Raw genomic sequence first — 21,068 nt, 5'->3', positions numbered from 1 at the left:
AAGTCAAAAGGACAAAGCTGGAGGCGTCACGCTACCTGACTTCAAACTATACTACAAGGCTACAGTAACCAAAACAGCATGGTACTGGTACCAAAGTAAGGGATACATCTTAAAAGGGATGTATAAAATGTACCTGTGGGCTCAGTAGTCAATATTGTCACACTAAGTAGCAGTGGAAAGGTACCATGTCCAAAAACCATTTGTATTTAAATATAATAATTCATTTAAAAGAAAGAAAAAGGATTACTCATAAATGTGTTAAGAAGAAATGAGGAAAGAGAGTAGCAGTGATTGGAGTAGCAGCCGAGCACTGGACTTAAGAGATGCAGGTGTTGGTTCTGGTTCTGCCAGCGGCTGCCTTTGTGATCTTGAGCCAGTCATTTAAATACTGCAGGCTTTATTTTCCCATCTGTAATATAAAATGACTGAACCAGATAATTTCCCAAATCCTTTCCAGGTTCTGAGATTTGATACACCTCTTCTGTAAGAAACTGCTCATCTCCTTCACCATAGATTCATTTTCAATGCCTACATGGAAGCTCGCAGAAGAGGGTATATATCCATCTAGAACAGTTAGGGAGAGCTTCAAAACAATATAGAACTGGGCCCTGGGGGATATTAAGTCAGGAAGGCAAAGGGAAGAAGAAGAAAAAAAAGACAAGGGGAAGAAAAAGGGCTGAGGGCCCCACAGGCCTGACGTTGCCTACTCCCTGACCTATGATCATCTTTACTAGTGTTTGCTTGTGGTTGGGAAAGGCTGTGTGGCTGGTTACGACATATGAGAAGAACAGACTCATGTCACTTCTATGCTGAGCATCACTAGATGTGCAAGGTTCCCCAGAGCTCTCTTTTATCCCCTCTGGCCAAATGACTAGCAATGTTTGAAACAAAGGCTGCTCTTCAGCCTGGCCCTGAGCAGCTTTCGTAAGGCAGAGCCCTTGATAACTAAAATAACATATGACTCCAGTAGACAATAAATTGTTTTAAGCCACCTGAGGTACGGGGGTTGTTTGTTGCTACTGGATAACCTAGCTCCTGAACATTCCCAAGGGTAAAACCTAAGGCTGATGAGAAAAGGTGCCTCCATCTTCTCTGCAGTCTCAAAGCCTGCTCGCCTGCTCAGCTCACCCTAAGGGGTCAGAGACAAAGGCATGCGCAGAACCACTCAGAGGCCTATTCATTCGCAAGAGCCGGTTCATTGAAATCTTTCACTGGCTCCTCTTCAGCCTCTTGTCCTTTAAGGTTGCAAAACTGGGATTGTGCTAAGACACAAAAGCTTTGAGAAAGAGATGAAGTGAGGCTATGTGCAAACTAGAAAAACACTCTTTTCTCTATTTACCCATTGAGGCAGAGAACTGGGGGCAGAATTTAATGAGTGACTAGGCTTGAAAGATATCAGAGCATAATACAAATACACTGCAAAAAGAGTCTTAAAGAGAGAAGATATGTTTAGACTTACAGTTTGTACTTCCCTTAGGTTAATTCTTATCTTGGGTCTAAAGATAGCTTTGTTTTTTCTTCTAGATTCAAAGACTCCTCTTTTGAAGATCATCACTGCCATCTGCCTCAAAAAGCAGAATTATACATGAAATAACAATGAGATGTACTTCCCAACTACTAATATTAAGTATTTAATCAGCTGTAGAAGTGTGGTAAATTTCTTTTATTTCATGGAATTTTTATACCTTTATTGTGGCCTCTCTAAAATATCTTTGCGATTCTTCCTGGGATTTTGAGGAACTCATTAACTCCAGTTGCCTTAACTCATCAATTTTAGCCAAAGCACGCCGAGCAAATGCCTACATGCGATTAAAATAAATTTAATTCATAAATCAGAATATAGTGATTAAAATGTATAAAGACAATATGTTTTGTTCTCCTAGGCATTTGATTTAATCTGTGAATTAAGCTCTAAGTTAATGCTGACTCCTTTTATCTAGTCTATCATTTTCTTTAAGAACCATTAAACTCTCCAATAAACAGTGAGATAAGGTAACTTTATGAATTATGAAATTTTAAAAAGGAAAGCTGAAATATGACTGAAACAGTAGGTCCATACAGACTATCGCTTCTCAGCATTTGGCACTGCATGTCCTCATGTGCACACACACACACACACACACACATATGCATGCGCGTCCTCAGTTGCTCTTCTCAAATCCTAACCTTCCTATCATGACATGCTGTATTATCTACCTAACTGTTCACATTGACCACCAAACTGTGACTTCCTGAAAGGATCTTACTCATTTTTGTGTCTCCAGTACGCAGCATACTGTGTTTAATAAGTATCTGAAGGAAGGAAGAAGGGAGGCTTTCTTATTTAATCATATCACCATTATTATAATCCTCTAGAGATAACAAATGAGTTCAAGGGAGTTATTAAGAACTCAATAACAAGAGTTCATGTCCCTTATTTCACCATCTCTTTGAAATATTTCATTCACCATTTGTAATTTTTAACGAAGATGCTTCTAGACCAACCACAATATTAACATATATGAAGGGTTACATTTTCCAATAAAGAAAAATCCCAAATGGGATCAAATGGCCAAAACACTATAAAAGTTTCATTCCCTAATAATCTTAATAGCTACAGAACAAAATATGCCACCACTAGTACACTGAAGTTAACTATATATATATATAATGAGTTGTCTTTCTGGAATCTATCTTGAGCTACACATAACCCGTGAAGGTTGAATTAGGCTGTTCCTCTGCCTATGTGCCACCAGAATCAAACCTTCAGAATTAGTTCAGGCAGGAAAAACTAAATGGAACTGTGAATTGGCCAGATGTTAACAAGATATGAACAGGCATGTGCACAGCCATGAAGGCAGTCCTACACAAGACTTCCAGCCAAAGAGGTTGACTAGAGCAGAAGTCCAGCTTACGCCCCATATACCAAACCATGTACCCTCCTGCAGGAACATGTTGGCCCAAAGGAAGGGGTGCTTATTTCTCATTCTCACCAAGGCCCCATCCACTGACCAAGCCAGGTATCATGTAATGTAGAGAAGGTGCCTTTTTCAGATTTACACCGGGGCACTCTACAGGCCAATAGAAGCTCTGGAGTATATATATATATACACACACACATATATATATATATAAATTATATATATATACACACACACATATATATATATAAATTATATATATATACACACACACATATATATATATATAAATTATATATATATATATGTATATAATTTTGGGGGGGATGGAGTTTCACTCTTGTTGCCCAGGCTGGAATGCAATGGTGCGATCTCAGCTCACTGCAACTTCAGCCTCCCGGGTTCCTGCCTCAGCCTCTTGAGTAGCTGGGACTACAGGCACACACCACCATGCCTGACTAATTTTTGTATTTTTAGTAGAGACAAGGTTTTGCCATGTTGGCCAAGCTGGTCTTGAACTCCTGACCTCAGATGATCCACCCGCCTTAGCCTTCCAAAGTGCTGGGATTACAGGCATGAGCCACCATGCCCAGCCTGAAGTTAAGTTATATTTCAAGTACTCAATCAAAAAGATATGAAAGAAGGAAAACAAAAAAAAATAGAGTGTATTAAATGGTCGTTAGAAGGTGTATTCAATTAGCTGGGCATAGTGGTGTGTATCTGCAGTCCCAGCTACTCCAGAGACTAAGACTGCAGTGAGCTGTGATCAGATCACCATACTCCAGCCTGGGCAACAGAGCAAGACTCTGTCTTAAAAAAGAAAGAAAGAAAACAAAAGAAAAGAAAGTGTATTAAATGGTGGTTAGCAGAGAAAAGCAAGACAAGAGTGTACCAAGTGAAAAGGAACACAAAACTAAACGAGGAGGGAAGGCGGCTTGTGTCCAAGAGCAAAATGAGGATGGAAAGAGAGCAGACAGAAATTTTTGAGATCTATTACACAGCATGGTGATCACAGTTAACAACAACGTATTGCATATTTCAAAACTGCTAATGAATAGATTTTAAGTGTTCTCACTACAAGAAAAAGGCATGTGAGATGATGAATATGTTAATTAGCTTAATATAATCATTCCACAGTGTATACATTCAACAAAACATCACATTGTACCTCCTAAGTATATACAATTATTATTTGTCATTTAAAAATAAAAAAATTTAAAAAATTCCAAAAATCTTACTCAGAAATGGAGCAAAGAAGGTGAAAGTGAATAGACAATAAAAGAGAGACCAGAAAGGAGGGCGAGAGAAACAGAATGGAAAAGCCAAACAAATTTGTGCAAATAAAGCCTTGAACTTTTGTCTTTGCTTCATTTCAATTCTTTGGTTGGGTTTTGTTTTTCCCCTTGCAGACATCTAAGGAAGAAAATGCTGGATACGCTCTATTTTAAAATATTGGGCCTGGGCATGGTGGCTCACACCTGTAATTATGAGAAGCCAAGGCAGGCAGATCAGCCTGGCCAACGTGGAAAAACCCTGTCTCTACTAAAAATACAAAAATTAGCTGGGCATGGGTGGCGCATGCCTGTAATTTCAGCTACTCAGGAGGCTGAGCAGAAGAATCACTTGAACATGGGAGGCAGACATTGCAGTGAGCCAAGATCACGCCATTGCACTCCAGCCTGGGCAACAGAGCGAGATTCCATCTCAAAAAAAAAATTCGACTCCTCAGAGTTAAAAAGCAGCATACCTCTCCATGAATTCCGGCTTGGCAGTCATAGCAGCACTGGCAAACAGCTGTGTAGAGAGTAGTGCGCCATGTCAAGTACCTGAGTGACAGGAGTGGGACCAAGGACTCCATACACATGCTGGCCCACAGGAGATACTCTAAGGCCTGCAAAATAAAGGGCACCATTGAATTTGTTTTCATTTTAAGCTAATAATGATAATTGTATTAAATATAATCAAATTCTAAGTTGTGAGCACAAGTTGCTGATTACTTAAACCAAAAATACCATAAATAACATGTCAAGAAGAAACAAGAATTTAAAAAGTAAAAGATAATTTAAAGAACTCAAAATTTCAAGCCATTTTGGAAGACATTCTAAAATGTCTTTTTGTTTGTTTGTTTTTAGAGAGTCTTGCTCTGTCACCCAGGCTGGTGTAATGGCACAATTGCAGCTTACTGCAACCTCCGCCTCCTGGGTTCAATTGATTCTCATGCCTCAGCCTCCTAAGTAACTGGAACTACAGGTGTGCACCACCACACCTGGCTAATTTTCCATTTTAGTAGAGAGGAGGTTTTATCATGTTGAGCACTCTGGTCTTGAACTCCTCACCTCAAGTGATCCACCTGCCTAGGCCTCCCAAAGTGCTGGAATTACAGGCATGAGCCACTGCACCCGGCCTATCTTGTCTTCTTACAAGCTTCTCTGCTCATTTTTATTAGTATTTATCATGTCAACAGTAGTCCAGGAATTAACTCCAATGATACAACTGTTATTTGTTAGCGTGGAACCAGTATATTATTCTGAAGATTAGCTGGTATAGGAGGTAAGGAAAATGAAAAAGGCTTACAGCCTGGGGCCTGCGATGCTTAGTAGAAACGGTCCAAGATTAGAATTAAATAAACCGGGATTTCAGTCCCAGTTTTACCACCTAGTGACTGGATCATTTTACCTCTTTAGGGCTCAATTTTCTCATCTGTAAAATGGGTATTTTTTCACATCACAATAGTGTTGTTACGGAGAAAGAGATAATGTACATGACATGCTAGGAAAATACTTCCACAATCTAAAATAAAATCCACCTTGATATATACCTCCAGTGCATTGGTCTTCATCATGCCTTCCAGAACAACACAAAGCAGTCCAAAACTCACTTCTAAATTACAGCCATCCAGAAATCTAAAAACACTTATGCAGCCTGCCCTCTCCCTCGGCTCTCTCATCCAGGGTAAATATCCCCAAGTACTTCCATCCCTCACGGAACTGCACTGCCCTTCTCCACCATGATTAGCCTTCTGTGGCTTTGCCTCAGGTTGCCAGCATCCTTTCAGGGTGTACGGCTAGACCACAGCACAGTGAACACTCTCAGTCCCTGGCTGGGGACACTGTACCTCTTCTAAATTAGACTGAGGTTGATTCTTTGCTGTTTTTGTTGTTGCCGTCATTGTCATTGTTGTGAACTTTGTGAACTGATATGAAATTAATCATATCACCAAAAACCCTTGAATTTTTCTCACATTTGCTGCTCCCTAACAATCTCTATTTCAGATTTTTGCATTTGGATTGTTGTGGTTTGGGTTGGGTGGTATATGATTAAGCCATGCCTAAATTTCCCCTTTAAATTCACATCTTTCTAAAATCCTTCAGGACTCCTGGTATTAGAAATGTCACATTTCAAAATAAAAATAGCTTCAGTTAACAATTGTTCACATTGCATTTGATTTGTTTATGGAAAATCAAAGTTTTTTGTGCCAGAAGGGATCTTAAAAGTAATCTAGCTTGACTCCATGAGGCCAAACTCATTCTTAAGCAAAAGAGCTGGGGCTGAAACTCAGATCTTTGAACTCCCAAGTGCAGTGTTCTTTCCACTACACAGAGAAGCCTTGACAAAGGGGAGAAGCTCACCATAAACTACACAGGGTTATGAAAAACTATCTTTCAAGTTTAAACAGGAAAAGCCATTTTCAAAATATGACTCAATTTGTAGCATTTTTTCTTACCCTTAAAAGCTACAAATAATTGTTTCTATTAATTAAAAAAAATTAAAAGGATACATCAGGACTATTCTCTTCATGGAAAAAAAAAAAAAACTTTGAAAAGTCAAATGATATCCATATCCAAAACATGGTCCCAGTAAGAGCATGTTGTAGGTGTTCAGTAGGAAACATACACACGATTAATCAGCTCAGCCACAGGATGGCGCTGCAGCCTCATTTATATCAGCTTACGCCATTTAAAGAAAATGACAAGCAATTTCAAAGTTAGGACTTAAAATTTATGTAATGGTATGTGAAATAATTTGACAGTAACTGTTCAAGCCACATACACTGTCAAACTACTTCAGTTTCATAGTAAAATGAAACAGAAATCAATCGTTTCTTAGAATGAACAGATTCTAGATGTATTCTTTAATGTTTGCTGAGTACTATACTACAGTTTTAAATGCCATCAAAGAAACTACTCCATAAACAAAAGCAAAATGGTCGCATGTCCTCAGGGAAAGAGGTTTCAGAAGTCTGACCATCCTCTATTCCCTAAGCTTATGCTGGGGACCTGCTGCAGCACTAGGGAAGAGCCCCTGGTTAGTTCTCGCTTTCAGGATGTCTTTAGGAAGACAGGGTTATATCAGAAAATATCAACTCCTTCTCTGCAGCTTCTTCATTTGAGTAAGTAAACCAAAATAGAATGGGTCATGATGGGATTCCATTTAGTCAACAGACGTGCATTATTCTAACGGTACAGGGTGACATTGCCCCTGGTCGCAGTACATCTCTGACTAGATGTGTGACCCTCAGCAAAGTCACTTTTCCCAGCCTCAGCTTGCTTATCTATTCCATAAGATAGAGGTAATGGCCGGGCGCGGAGGCTCACACCTGTAATCCCAGCACTTTGGGAGGCTGAGGCGGGTGGAACACGAGGTCAGGAGATCGAGACCATCCTGGCTAACACAGTGAAACCCCGTCTCTACTAAAAATACAAAAAAATTAGCCGGGCGTGGAGGCGGGCGCTTGTAGTTCCAGGTACTGGGGAGGCTGAGGCAGGAGAATGGCGTGAACCTGGGAGGCGGAGCTTTCAGGGAGCCAGGACCGCACCACTGCACTCCAGCCTGGATGACAGAGCAAGACTCTGTCTCAAAAATATATATAGAGAGAGAGAGAGAGGTAATAACAGCAGTTTTCTCAAAGTGGTGCTGTGAAGATTACATGTGAGGATAAATAAAAGTGCTTACAAGCATGCTTTATGACCGCAGATTCATTCAATCAACACTAATGATGATGATGCTCCTGCCCACCTCATAAGTCTTTCACAGGACCTAGCACACACTACAGATTCAATAAGAATAACAAAAGCGGCCGGGCGCGGTGGCTCAAGCCTGTAATCCCAGCACTTTGGGAGGCCGAGACGGGCGGATCACGAGGTCAGGAGATCGAGACCACCCTGGCTAACACGGTGAAACCCCGTCTCTACTAAAAAATACAAAAAACTAGCCGGGCGAGGTGGCGGGCGCCTGTAGTCCCAGCTACTCGGGAGGCTGAGGCAGGAGAATGGCGTGAACCCGGGAGGCGGAGCTTGCAGTGAGCTGAGATCCGGCCACTGCACTCCAGCCTGGGCGACAGAGCGAGACTCCGTCTCAAAAAAATAAATAAATAAATAAATAACAAAAGCTAGCCATCATGCCTAGCCATCATGCCTAGATCCTATATAAACGGGAGTTTAGACAGTGTGAGGAGCCCAGGTCTATTTCTCCTTCCGTCTTATGCTATAACATACTTGAACTCTGAAGTCACTACAGAATTCAAATCCCTCAGACCCAGGACATCTCACGCACGGTGGGACCTCCAAGGACTTGTCTCCATTAAATGGACCCATCAAATCCATTTTTAGCCTCAGCTCAGGAATCAATTTACCATCTGGGGGTTTGGGAATTACTGGTGAAAATTATTAATTTCCTTGAAACATACTATATTGAACAAACAGAAAGAATGTCATTCAGATCTTCAAGTGCCAAATGTACAACCACCTACCACCCCAAAATTATTGCATCCCTCACCTCCCATTCCCATCTCACAAGACTGGCACCACAGAACTATACTCAATTTGGGCTAGAAGCCATGGCTCACGCCTGTAATCCCAGCACTTTGGGAGGCTCAAGGCGGGCAGATCACTGGAGGTCAGGGGTTCGAGACCAGCCTAGCCAATATGATGAAACTCCATCTCTACTAAAAATACAAAAAATTAGCCGGGCATGGTCGTGGGTGCCTGTAATCTCAGCTACTCACGGGGCTGAGGCAGGAGAATCACTTGAACCCAGGAGGCAGATGTTGCAGTGAGCTAAGATGGTGCCACTGTACCTAGCCTGGGCGACAGAGCAAGACTCAGTCTCAAAAAAAAGAAAAAAAAGAACTATACTCATTTTAGTCTCATTTTATAGGCAATTTAAGTTTTGAAATATAATTAACAAAAGAATAATTTTAGCGGCATAATTTATGTACCCTGTGCTTTTATTAATTCATATAAAATATTATTGGTTCCCATGGTTTCCTTATGGTTGAAAAACTGAAGATTCATCTCCTAATAAGATTAGAATACATATTTAATCAGCATGACAAAATACTCAACTATCCTTATTTTACCAGAGACAAACTCATGGTATATGAGGCAGAGAGGAAATGTCTTACAAAGGTTATGAATAAGAAATTATTTTAAGATGACTGTCACTTTAAAATTCTCTCAGCATTAACAAGCACAAACACTAACAGTCAAATGTTGGCACAGACATCTCTGCCCTTCAAAGCATTGGCAGCAAGCACTGCAGCAGACCAAACTATGATGGTCCTGTGAAGCCGTGTTTGTTGTTGTTACACCAAGAGCAACCACAGTATGCAAATTCTCTTTAGGAAATCATGTGGAACTGAATGTAGCATCATTGCAATAGTCTGTAGGCCAAGTTTACATTAGACCTGGGATAGTCCCCCCTCAATTTAATTCACACTCAGAAAGCTGGCACAGAGCTTCAAGTCACTGTCTGTCATAGAGTTTTTTAATTTGAGAAGCAAAACAGAGACAGAACACATAATTAATGTTATCCATTGAGCATGCAAATTTCTTTACTTCCATTTTTATTTTTCAAATGTTGTCAACTTTTAAGATACTTGGCTATGCTTTGAGGGAATAAGAAAAAACGTATCTCTCCTGAGTGTTAGAATATTCAGGGTAAGGTTCTGCATGGAATAAAGAAAAAAAGTAGTCATGTTTCAGATGCCAGCAACAACTCAAGCTGGGTCTCAACGGGAGTATGTTCGCCCTTCTTGGCCTACATTCCAATAACTGGAAAATTAATACAGGGAATAAATATGTCTCCCGCGGACAAAAACGCTACCAACATTGTAGGGAAGTCAATAGAAGTGTCAGCAACTTCCTCAAGCTAACACTGAGCAGTGAGTACTGGTAAGAATCTTATTATAAAATAAAGTCTCCTTGCCTTCGTCATGCAGCTGGGTTAGAGTTTAAGTGTGCATTCACCCGATTAGCATGCAGGCCAGAAGTGAAAGCACTTCAAGCAGAATAAAATCCAAGCTTCATATCATGACATAAAGGGGGTCACCATAGTTTATCATCCAAACCAGGACACCTTTTTTAAATTTTCTATTTTATTTTATTTGAGACAGAGTCTTGTTCCGTCACTCAGGCTAGAGTGCAAAGTGGCATGATCTCGGCTCTCTGCAACCTCTGCCTCCCAGGCTCAAGCAATCTTCCCACCTCAGCCTCCCAAGAAGCTGGGACTACAGGTATGTGCCACCAGGTCCAGCTAATTTTTGCATTTTTTGTAAAGACGGGGTTTTGCAATGTTGGTCAAGCTGGTCTCTAACTCCTGGCCTCAAGTGATCTGCCTGTCTAGGTCTCCCAAAGTGCTAGGATTACAGGTGTAAGCTACTCCACCCGGCCCAGGCCACTTTTGCTAGAAAAGTGGGCACTACTGATAATTACTAACAGGACAACAGGCATAAACCAGGACTTTGCTGGGCAAGCCAGGATGGGTGGTCACCCTACCTAAAGCTATACTAACCAGATGGATGTTCACTATCAAGTGTGACAAGTACGACTATCTGAGACACAGAGAATACTAACATCTTCAGGAATTTCCTTTCTTTTCACTAACATTTTATCATCTATATTTTAACATATGATCCCTATTAAAGCAAAACTAAGAATAATAATGCTATATAATATATATTTACTAAATTTTATATTATATAATTCTCCAAATATTCTTTGTTTAACATTCAATATACTGCGTAATGAAAGCCTTAAGAAAAATAAAACAGGAAATAGAGGGGAAAATATTTGGTCAGTACACTTCATACCTTGGAAGACTGACCTATGGCCATCAGTTTTCTGCAAATGGTGTAAATATAAATGGTACCTGGATGGAGAAAACGATTGTTAACATGTTGTACAGTCAAATGATAGAAATTTTATATTCCAATTTCTGTGGTTCAAGTCTGTAGTTCCCAAAACAAGTGATCTCATGAGAAAGTCTGATAATGGTATACAGAGTCATACTCATCATAATTTTTCGTGTAACTTGTAAACAAAATCATTAAAATAATTAATATGGCCATATTTTAAATATGTTGACACAAGAATCTTTTAGTCTCATTTTCGAGGCAATTTAAGTTTTGAAGTATAATGAACAAAAGAATAATTCTAGTGGCATAATTTATGTACCTTGTGCTTTCATTAATTCATATAAAATATTAATGGTTCCCAGCTGGGTGCAGTGGCTATGCCTGTAATCCCAGCACTTTGGGAGCCTGAGGCAGGCAGATCACGAGGTCAGGAGTTCAAGGCCAGCTGGGCCAATATGGTGAAACCCCATTTCTACTAATAATACAAAAATTAGCCAGAGGTGGTGGCACGCACCTGTAGTCTCAGCTACTCGGGAGGCTGAAGTAGAAAAATTGCTTGAACCTGAGAGGTGGAGATTAGAATGAGCCGAGATCGTGCCACGGCACTCTAGCCTGGGTGACAGAGCAAGACTCCATCTCAAAAATATACATATTATTGGTTCCCATGGTTTCCTTATGGTTGAAAAACTAAAGATTTATCTCCAAATAAGATCAGAATACATATTTAATCAGCATGGCAAAATACTCAACAAAGAAACTCATAATAATTTAAAAATTGCAATGCATAACAGGTCACATTATATTCACTCTTGGACTCATATAACATTTTTCCCATTATTATGGTGTGTCCTATAAGCATTCTAGTGAAAAACAGCATTTCCAACACCTAAGTAAGGTTATTCAAGTATGCTTTTTCGTCAGACCATTAATTAAAAGAGGATAGAAGGCTGGAGGGAGGGTTGAAGAGAGGAGTGGGGAACATCACCATACTTCTCTCTGTATACAAGCAGTTTATCAAGCTATAAACATAACCAAAAGATGGTAACATGCTTTTAAAAGGCATGTAATTATAACAGGAGTCTAAATATTTTCTATAAAGTATCTAATATTTGTAACCATAAAAGTTCAACAGTTACAAATTCTATGTTCAGGTTTAAACTTTAAAAGTTTCTGATGGCCGGGCATGACGGCTCACACCTGTAATCCCAGCACTTTGGGAGGCCAAGGCGGGCAAAACACCTGAGGTCAGGAATTCGAGACCAGCCTGGCCAATGTGGAGAAAACCCATCTCTACTAAAAATACAAAATTAGCTAGGCATGATGGTGTGCACCTGTAATCCCAGCTACTCAGGAGACCGAGGCAGGAGAATCACCTAAGCCCAGGTGACAGAGGTTGCAGTGAGCCAAGATTGCGCCACCGCACTCCAGCCTGTGTGACAGAGCGAATCTCCATCTCAAAAAAATGAATAAATAAAAAGTTTGTGAGAAAATGACAACTGCACCAAAACATCTATCACTTGATTAAAACACAACTGTAAGCATCATAAACATCAATTACACAAATCAGTGACCCCCCCAAATTGAACAAACTTTAAACTTAAATGTATAGTACCCTAAATTTCATAGAGAATGCAAATTGGTCCTTAATACTCAGGGACTCAGCATTATTCATGTGACTACCCCCAGCACCTGCAGTTATTCATTCCACTGAAGATCCACTGGGGAAGAAACCACTCGACTAATAACAACTCGAGCTCAGCAGACTTATCTCAACGAGGCTTTGGACCTCTACTCTTCATCTTTTTCATTTCTGTCTTTTTTTTTTTTTTTTTTTGAGATAGAGTCTCGCTCCGTCACCAAGTGGTACAATCTTGGCTTACCGCAACCTCCACCTCTTGGGTTCAAGCGATTCCCGTGCCTCAGGCTCTCGAGTAGCTGGGATTACAGGCACTTGCCACCATGCTCAGCTAATTTTTGTATTTTTAGTAGAGACAGGGTCTGGCCATGTTGGCCAGGCTGGCCTCAAACTCCTGACCTCAAGTGATCTGGCTTCCCAAAGTGCTGGGATGAGAGGCATGAGCCACCATTCCTGGCCTCTACTCTTCATCTTTAAAAATAAAATTGTATAAGTGTTTCTTTGTAGGAAAAAAAAAACAGTCACCAAGTAAAAATATGCACAGGAAACACGTGCCTGTCCACAAAACGTGATGAGGATGTAAGCCAGGAGCCTATATAAACATACCAGTAACAGGGAACTGGGGAACTCAGGAAGGCCTCAGGAGACTGCCCTCAAGAATGACAAGGGCCTTCTGTATTTCAAAAAGGTGCCTTTAACCTTTCCAGCCCTAAAAGGTTCTAATTGTAACTGAGTTCTCTGACAGTTCAAGATCTTGGCATGGCTCACAAATTCCTGCTGCAAAAGCCAGACTCAGAGAGTAAATGGTATCAGATGGAACACAGACTGAATCTTTATGATCTCAGGGTATTTCTGGAAGTTTGTTTGGCTTTGTTCCTTTTTGAGATGGAGTCTTGCTCTGTCACCCAAGCTGGAGTGCAGTGGCATGATCTTGGCTCACTGCAACCTCCGCCTCCCAGGTTCAAGCAAATCTCCTGCCTCAGCCTCCCGAGTAACTGGGATTATAGGCATGCACCACTACATCCAGCTAATTTTTGCATTTTTAGTAGAGATCCAGTTTCGCCATGTTATCCAGGCTGGTCTTGAACTCCTGACCTCAGGTGATCCGCCTGCCTTGGCCTCTCAAAGTGCTAGGATTACAGGTGTGAGCCACCGTGCCCAGCCTAAAGTTTTATTTAAAAACCAAGATTGGTTAAATATTTGAAGAAACCAAGGGTGTGTGTGTGTATAACAGTCAATTAAAAGTAAATACAGTAAATGTCTAACTGAAAAGGTCAAACGTATTTTGATAAGTTATCAAGGCACATTTGGCCTTTTCAGTCAAACATAGTTTTGACTACTTAGATTCCAAATTGTCAAAACTTCAGGGTCTTTGCACTTGTTGATCCCCCAGCTGGAATGCCCTTCCACCAAACACCCAGAAACTTCACTATCCAAACTCCTTCAGGTCTTTGTTCCCCAGTCATCTCAGCAGCCCAGCCCCTGCTCTCTCTGTCCCCTTCTGGCTTTGACTTTTCTCCATAGCACTCGTCACCATCTGACACAATTCAGTTTTGATTTGTTTAGCATCTCCCTGCAATGGAAGTCAGCATGAGAATGGATTTTGTCTATTGTCCACTCCTGTGTCCCTAGCACCTAGAACAATGCCTAGCATATGGTAGGTATTCAGTAAGCTTTACATGAATAAATTAAAACAGGGAGAGTAGTTACTGAAACTAAGTATGTGTATCTCCCAGAACCCAGTAATTCCACTCCTGGGCACAGATCCCAGAAAACTCTCACACAGGTCTATAAAAGGACATGTGTAAGGATATTCATTGCAGAATTATTTGTGCAGTTAGAGAGGTCAGGCAAACCAGGTGCTCATTGCCAGGCCTGTATGGATATCTGGAATATAATTCAGCAGGCTGAATTAATGAATTAGATTTACATACAGGAACTTAGCTAGATTCTAAAACCACAATATTCAGCAGGAAAAAAAATAGGAAACAATAAAATCTAGAGCACAATGCTATGTGTATTAAAAAAGAGAAAAAGACAAAAGCACATACCAAGAAAAGGGTATCAAGGATACAGAAATAATCTTTTTTTTTTTTAAGACTATTGAGAGAGGCCGGGTATGGTGGCTCACGCCTGTAATTCCAGCACTTCAGGAGGCGGAGGTGGGCGGATTGCCTAAGGCCAGGAGTTCAAGACCAGCCTGGCTACCACGGTAAAAATCCGTCTCTACTAAAAATACAAAAATTAGCCAGGTGTGGTGGTGCGTGCCTGTCATCCCAGCTACTCGGGAGGCTGAGGCAGGAGAATCACTTGAACCTGGGAGGTGGAGGTTGCAGTGAGCCAAGATCATGCCACTGCACTCCAGTCTGAGCAACACAATGAGACTCTATCTCAAAAAAAAAAAAAAAAAAAGACTGTTGAGAGAAATGTAATTCCAGTGCTTTGGAAGGCTGATGCAGAACGGCTTGAGACCAGGAGTTCAAGGCTCAAGGCTGCAGTGATTGTGCCACACTGCACTCCACTCTGGGTGAGAAAGTGAGACCCTGTCTATGACAAAAAAATAAAAAATAAAAAAAGACTGTGTTTGGGTTGTGATCTTAAAAGGGGTAAAGACAGGGAATCATGTTCATTTCCACCACTCAAACAAGGGCTGACCATAGGGCTCAACCACTGGGCCTAACACAGAATTGCTGCTCCTTCTCTGTCCCTGCCAAGATGTGTGAGAGATGGCAGTGGTGGTACAGGTAACATCGAATCTCTGGAGGATGATCAGACACAAGCTTAATAATCACTGGACTGAAAAAATCTCATCAAAGTTGGCCTCATCTCTGGCAGCAAATGTAAAGTCTGATTTCAATCAAAATGTCAAAACATGATTTGGGGGTGGGTGAGAAAGGAAAAGACTAGAAAATATACTTTCAGTTGCCATGGATGAGGGAAAATTCAGTATGTTTCCTTGAAGTTATTTGATCCTGGCTTATGCATATCGAACACACTGTCATTATTATTTTCCTTTTAAAAATATATTATCCAGAGGACAATACAGTAAGTTGCAACTTTAAAATAGAGAAAAGCAAGTATTACATTTTCTAGCTGAGATTCATTTCTTCGGACATACACATAATTTGCGTGTGTGTGTGTGTGTTCCTCAGCGCTTCTCACTCAAAATCAAGTAGGAGGAGAAGGTCACTTTGTAGAAACCTAAAGCCAAGTTGTTTGAGGACAGGGCCAGTAAATGGGTGATGCTTAGAAGCAATCTAACCTGCACTGGTTCTCTGACCTTTCCCCATCTATATTTACTCATTAACTCTGCTTTTTGAACACCCAACAGTGATTATTCCCACAGTCTCTGACCCTTTCCCCAGTGAAAACCTAAAGACATGCTTTATCCATCCCAATTTACAAGGACAAACATATCATACAAATGTTGAAAAAAAATACAATCATCCTATTATGAAATGCATATGTTTTAAATCACAAGGTACTCAAGCTACTGTCAAACTTAGCACTGAAGTAACTTTCTGAAAGACACAATGGAAAATAAAATACATCAGCATATACCATTGAAGATAATCCAGCAAAGATGCTCCTGTGGCAGAGCCACCTGCATGATGAGCCTTAAGGATGACAAGATATGCAGACACTGGACCACAGATTCTTTATTCTGCAGGTTTTCATCACTGTCGCAGACCAGCTGGTAGTTGCACATATTTTTGCCACTCAAAGCATGAAACTGAAACACACGGGATAATAGAAATAGAAATAACTGACCAGGAACAGTAGCTCATGCCTGTAATCCCAGCACATAGGGAGGCGAATCACCTGAGGTCAGGAGTTCGAGACCAGCCTGGCCAACATGGTGAAATCCTGTCTCTACTAAAAATACAAAAATTAGCTGAGCGTGGTGGCACATGCTTGTAATCCTAGCTACTTAGGAGGCTGAGGCAGGAGAATCATTTGAATCTGGGAGGCAGAGGTTGCAGTGAGCCAAGATCATGCCACTGCATTCCAGCCTGGGTGACAAGAGTGAAACTCCATCTCAAAAAAAAAAAAAAAAAAGAAAGAAAGAAAAAGAAAAAAGAAATAGAAATAGAAATAACTTAGGAAAGCATTTCTCAGAATGTAAAAATCTAAAATGGAAACAATTATGAATAATTAATTTAATAGTGGAGAAAAAAACATGATAGATAGGTTTCTTTAAAACATCCATCCAGTTAAGACTAGCTTTCCTTAGTCAAAAGAAATTCAAAAAGAAAAAAGAAATCCTATTACCAAAAATACAGAATTGAATCAATTGTTATAAGCTCACCCAGTGGCATTTTAACTTATTTATTAAATCAGATGTGATTATAACCATTTACACAATTCACCCAACAAACGTTTCTTGAGCACCTCTATTAGCCACACTCTGCTAGGCAACAGGGACTCTAGGAGGAGGAAGAAACGGACGCTGCTCTTAGAGGAGAGAAAACAGTTACAGGCTCATGCCTCCAGGCTCAAGCAGCATTGAAAAGACTGCTGTGGTCACTGAATTGGAAGTATTTTGTAAGGTTGGATGAGACAGTTTAAAATAAAGAAGCGAGGCCGAGGCAGGCAGATCACCTGAGGTTAGGAGTTCAAGACCAGCCGAGGCAGGCAGATCACCTGAGGTTAGGAGTTCAAGATCAGCCTGGTCAACATGAAGAAACCCCATCTCTACTAAAAATACAAAAATTTGCCGGGCATGGTGGTACACACCTGTAATCCCAGCTACTTGGGAAGTTGAAGCAGGAGAATCACTTGGGCCCAGGAGGTGGAGGTTGCAGTGAGCCAAGATTACATCACTACACTCCCACTTGGGCAACAGAGTGAGCCTCTGTCTAAAAAAAAAAAAAACAAAACAAAAATAGTGAGGCTATTATAGGGGTGACCCAAGCTCAGAAAAATAGAGACCATTCCATGTATTCCAAGGAATTTGGAATTCAGCCAAAAGGCAAAGTCAATGGGTAGTGGAACAAAAAGACAGATTTCTGCTTTAGAAATTAATTGGCCAGGTATGGTGGCTCACACCTGTAATCCCAGCACTTTGGGAGGCTAAGGCAGGCGGATCATGAGGTCAGGAGTTCGAGACCAGCCTGACCAACATGGTGAAACCCTGTCTCTACTAAAAATACAAAAATTAGCTGGGCATGGTGGTGGGCGCCTGTAATCCCAGCTACTCAGGAGGCTGAGGCAGGAGAATCGCTTGAACCTGTGAGGCAGAGGTTGCAGTGAGCCGAGATCATACCACTGCACTCCAGCCTGGGCAACAGAGCAAGACTCCATCAAAGAAAGAAAGAAAGGAAAGAAAGAGAAGGAAGGAAGGAAGGAAGGAAGGAAGGAAGGAAGGGAGGGAGGGAGGGAGGGAGGGAGGGAGGGAGGGAGGGACATTAATTCCAGCAAAGTGTGAAAAGCAAAAAGCAGAAGGTGGGGGGGGTCAAGGCTACAAAAAGGGGAGTAGGAGAGACCTTTTCCCTAATGGGGTGCCAACTTACATTGCCCAGTATTCTCATTCATGTACCTATGGTACAGCCAAATTGAACTGTTCAACTGTCCCCTAAATATGCCTTGACAGTTTCTGCTTATTAACCACATACTGTTCCCAAGGCCTTGAATAGTCCTCAAGTTTGAAGTAACATAGATTTAGAGTCAGACTGATCAGGGTTCAAACACCAACCCTGCCCACTGCTTTAAGCAGGCTAATAAACTTCCATCTCCTAATCTGTAAAAGAGTCTCCTCTTAGGACTTTAATGAGGCTGCAAGATGATAATTCATACAATATATTTAGAAGAGTATTTAGCACATGAAAACTGTTCAACCCATGAATCAATGGTAGTAATTAACAAAACACTGATATACTAGAAAAAAAGTATAAATTTTTATATCAATAGATTTATGTTTAATCTCAAGAGCCACTTTTTATACTATGTGATAAGCTTTATTTTTCTCTTCTGTAAAATAGGGATAATAGTATGTACTCATAAAATTACTTTATCAAATTTGTTTTCCAAAGCACTTTATAAACTAAAAGTACTCTACAATTATTAGCTATTAAATAACAACTGCTACATGAATGAGTGACTGCAGTGACTTAATCTCCAAACATCCTTACAAAGCTTAGTAAGTTCACTTTCTTATCCAGCACTGAAAGTATTTATTAAGCAACTTATAGCACACAGCTAGATGCTATGCTAAGCCAACAAAAGACATTTAGAAGTTATCAACTAAAAGATATATTGCATAGCTAATCATAAATTGTAGCTATTTCAGCTGCTCTTTCATCTTACTGTAAGTCCAGCAGTTTTATCTCTAAAGCCTTTTGGGAAAAAGGCAGCCTTGAATTGAGTTACATCCACTTTATTCTCATCAAAATTGGTATTGAACTGCTGAAGATATCTTCCATAGCATTGTAAAAGGGCCAGTTTGTATTCCTGAAATAAAAAGAGGACTTGATTAAAATTCCAAAATATCATTTAGCTTATCATTGTTAGGTAATATTCATACTATTCCTAATAGTATCAATGTTAATTATTACAATTATACCATTACTACTGGCTCCATTTTCCAAAAACATAGTATATGACAGACACTGCACTATACAATGTATGTGCATTATTTCAGCTAATTCTCTTCACAATGAGCCTATGTGAGATGGGACCATCATGACCACAAGGATGAGAATATTTACTATGGCACTGTGTGTGGTAATACCTACATATACTCAAAATCCAGGTTCCAAAATTCAGCATCATCAGATCATGGTAACCCACATACCCAGAGAGGTGGATGAGTAGTCTTGCTTCTCTGATACCTCATAGGCTTGAAAAAGAAAAGAAAGGAAGAGTGAGTGAGAGATAGGAAGGAAGGGAGGAAGGAAGGAAGGAAGGGGAAGGGAAGGAAGAGGAAGGGATAGGAAAGGAAAAGAAAAGGGAAGAGAAGGGGAAAAGGAAAGGAAGGAGGAAGAAAGGAAGGGAAAGAAAGAGAGAGAAAGAAAGGAAGGAAAAGAAAGGAAAGGAAGAAAGAGAGGGAGGGAAGGAGGAGGGAAAAAATAAAATAAAAAATAAAGGGAGGGAGAGAAAGAAAGAGAAAGGAAGGGAGGGAGAGAGACAGGGAGGAAGGAGACGAAGGGAGAGGGAGGGAGAGAGGAAGGAAGAGAGGAAGGAAGAGAGGAAGAAAGAGGGAACGAAAGAAGAGAAGCTAAAAGAAACAAATGCAGAGTGAGGTGAGCTACCTCCCTCTCTATCATCTGTCAACAGACTCTGAAGCTGCATCAGGACAAATAAAAAGCATTTGAGCAGTGGGATTTTTATTCATTCAAAGTCATGCTTGTGTTCCCACAACAGAATCAGATGCCCCATTTCTGTAACCCACAGGGCTCAGTTACCTGGAGGGTTTCAGGGCAGAGGATGTAAGCAGTCCTTTAAAAATGAGTCACTTGCAACCGTTCCTCAGCTCTCTCTCCTGCAACTTCATCCCCAGGAAAAGCAACTGCCCCAAGTGTGAACTGCCTGTCCAGTTACCTAGCCCCTTGGGAGGCATCTTCAGTCAAACACTGTTTTATTTAAATTTCTATTATAGATTTGTTTTTTGCTCACTAATTAATCCTGAATCTTTTCGGCTCTAACTTGAGTCATATAATAAATTCAAATCTAGGTTTAAAACAAATATTCCACAAGACGATCTTTACTACAACTAAAATAAAAATAGAGCCTAGAAACCAAAGTAACAAGTTCATTTTCAGAATTATACATACTTTTTTTTTTTTTTTTTTTTTAAAGAGACAGTGTTTTGCCATGTTGCCCAGGTTGGTCTCAAACTCCTGGGCTCAAGCAATCTGCCCTCCTCAGCCTACCAAAGTTCTGGGATTACAGGTGTGAGCCACCATGCCCAGCCTGGTCAACATTTCCTTCAGTGAAAAGTAGATAAAACTTTTTCTTTGTTCTTTTAATTAAATATTAAAATATACTATCTAGGCCTTTCTATCTAAAACATTCTGAATCCTTAGCTACTAGCCATCTTTAACTTGCTTTATCAGCTTTTAACACACACCTCCCTTCCCTCCAGCAATATCCATTCCCCCCACACAGATAGTTCTCAAACAACCCTACACTGTGCTTTTTCATTGTATTACCAGCTTCTTACACTGAAAAGTATAAGGATGGAGAGGGGGCTGGCTTCTAATTCTTGTCAAAACTCTTATTCCACTTACATGAATAAAGCTTACAAAGTTGAATCTCACCTGGGTTTCTTTTCTGTAGCTTACCAAGCCCTGTATTTCAAGTTTCTAAGACCCATGGTTCATTTATGTGGAACTATGGTTATTCTCTATTTTTGGCAGAAGAAAATAGATCTTAGTTCATCATTATGAAGTTCCACCAC

The 21,068-nt window shown here is 40.4% G+C and overlaps 1 protein-coding gene across 1 annotated transcript in view; it reads right to left on the bottom strand.

The window, feature by feature from the left end:
* LOC105506224 (cilia- and flagella-associated protein 54-like) overlaps positions 1-21,068 on the bottom strand; it is a 51,122-nt gene that overhangs the window by 17,410 nt on the left and 12,644 nt on the right. The window contains exons 3-7 of the mRNA XM_011934296.1: positions 16,232-16,403; positions 10,990-11,048; positions 4,648-4,791; positions 1,686-1,799; positions 1,460-1,561 (exon numbers count right to left, since the gene is read on the bottom strand). Of these exons, the coding sequence (XP_011789686.1) occupies positions 1,460-1,561; positions 1,686-1,799; positions 4,648-4,791; positions 10,990-11,048; positions 16,232-16,403 (591 nt within the window). The remainder of the gene's footprint in view (positions 1-1,459; positions 1,562-1,685; positions 1,800-4,647; positions 4,792-10,989; positions 11,049-16,231; positions 16,404-21,068) is intronic.

This window comes from Colobus angolensis, unplaced genomic scaffold (assembly GCF_000951035.1).
Source record: "Colobus angolensis palliatus isolate OR3802 unplaced genomic scaffold, Cang.pa_1.0 Scaffold10, whole genome shotgun sequence".
NCBI classification, from domain to species: domain Eukaryota; kingdom Metazoa; phylum Chordata; class Mammalia; order Primates; family Cercopithecidae; genus Colobus; species Colobus angolensis.
This window is presented reverse-complemented; position numbering and strand designations above follow the sequence as displayed.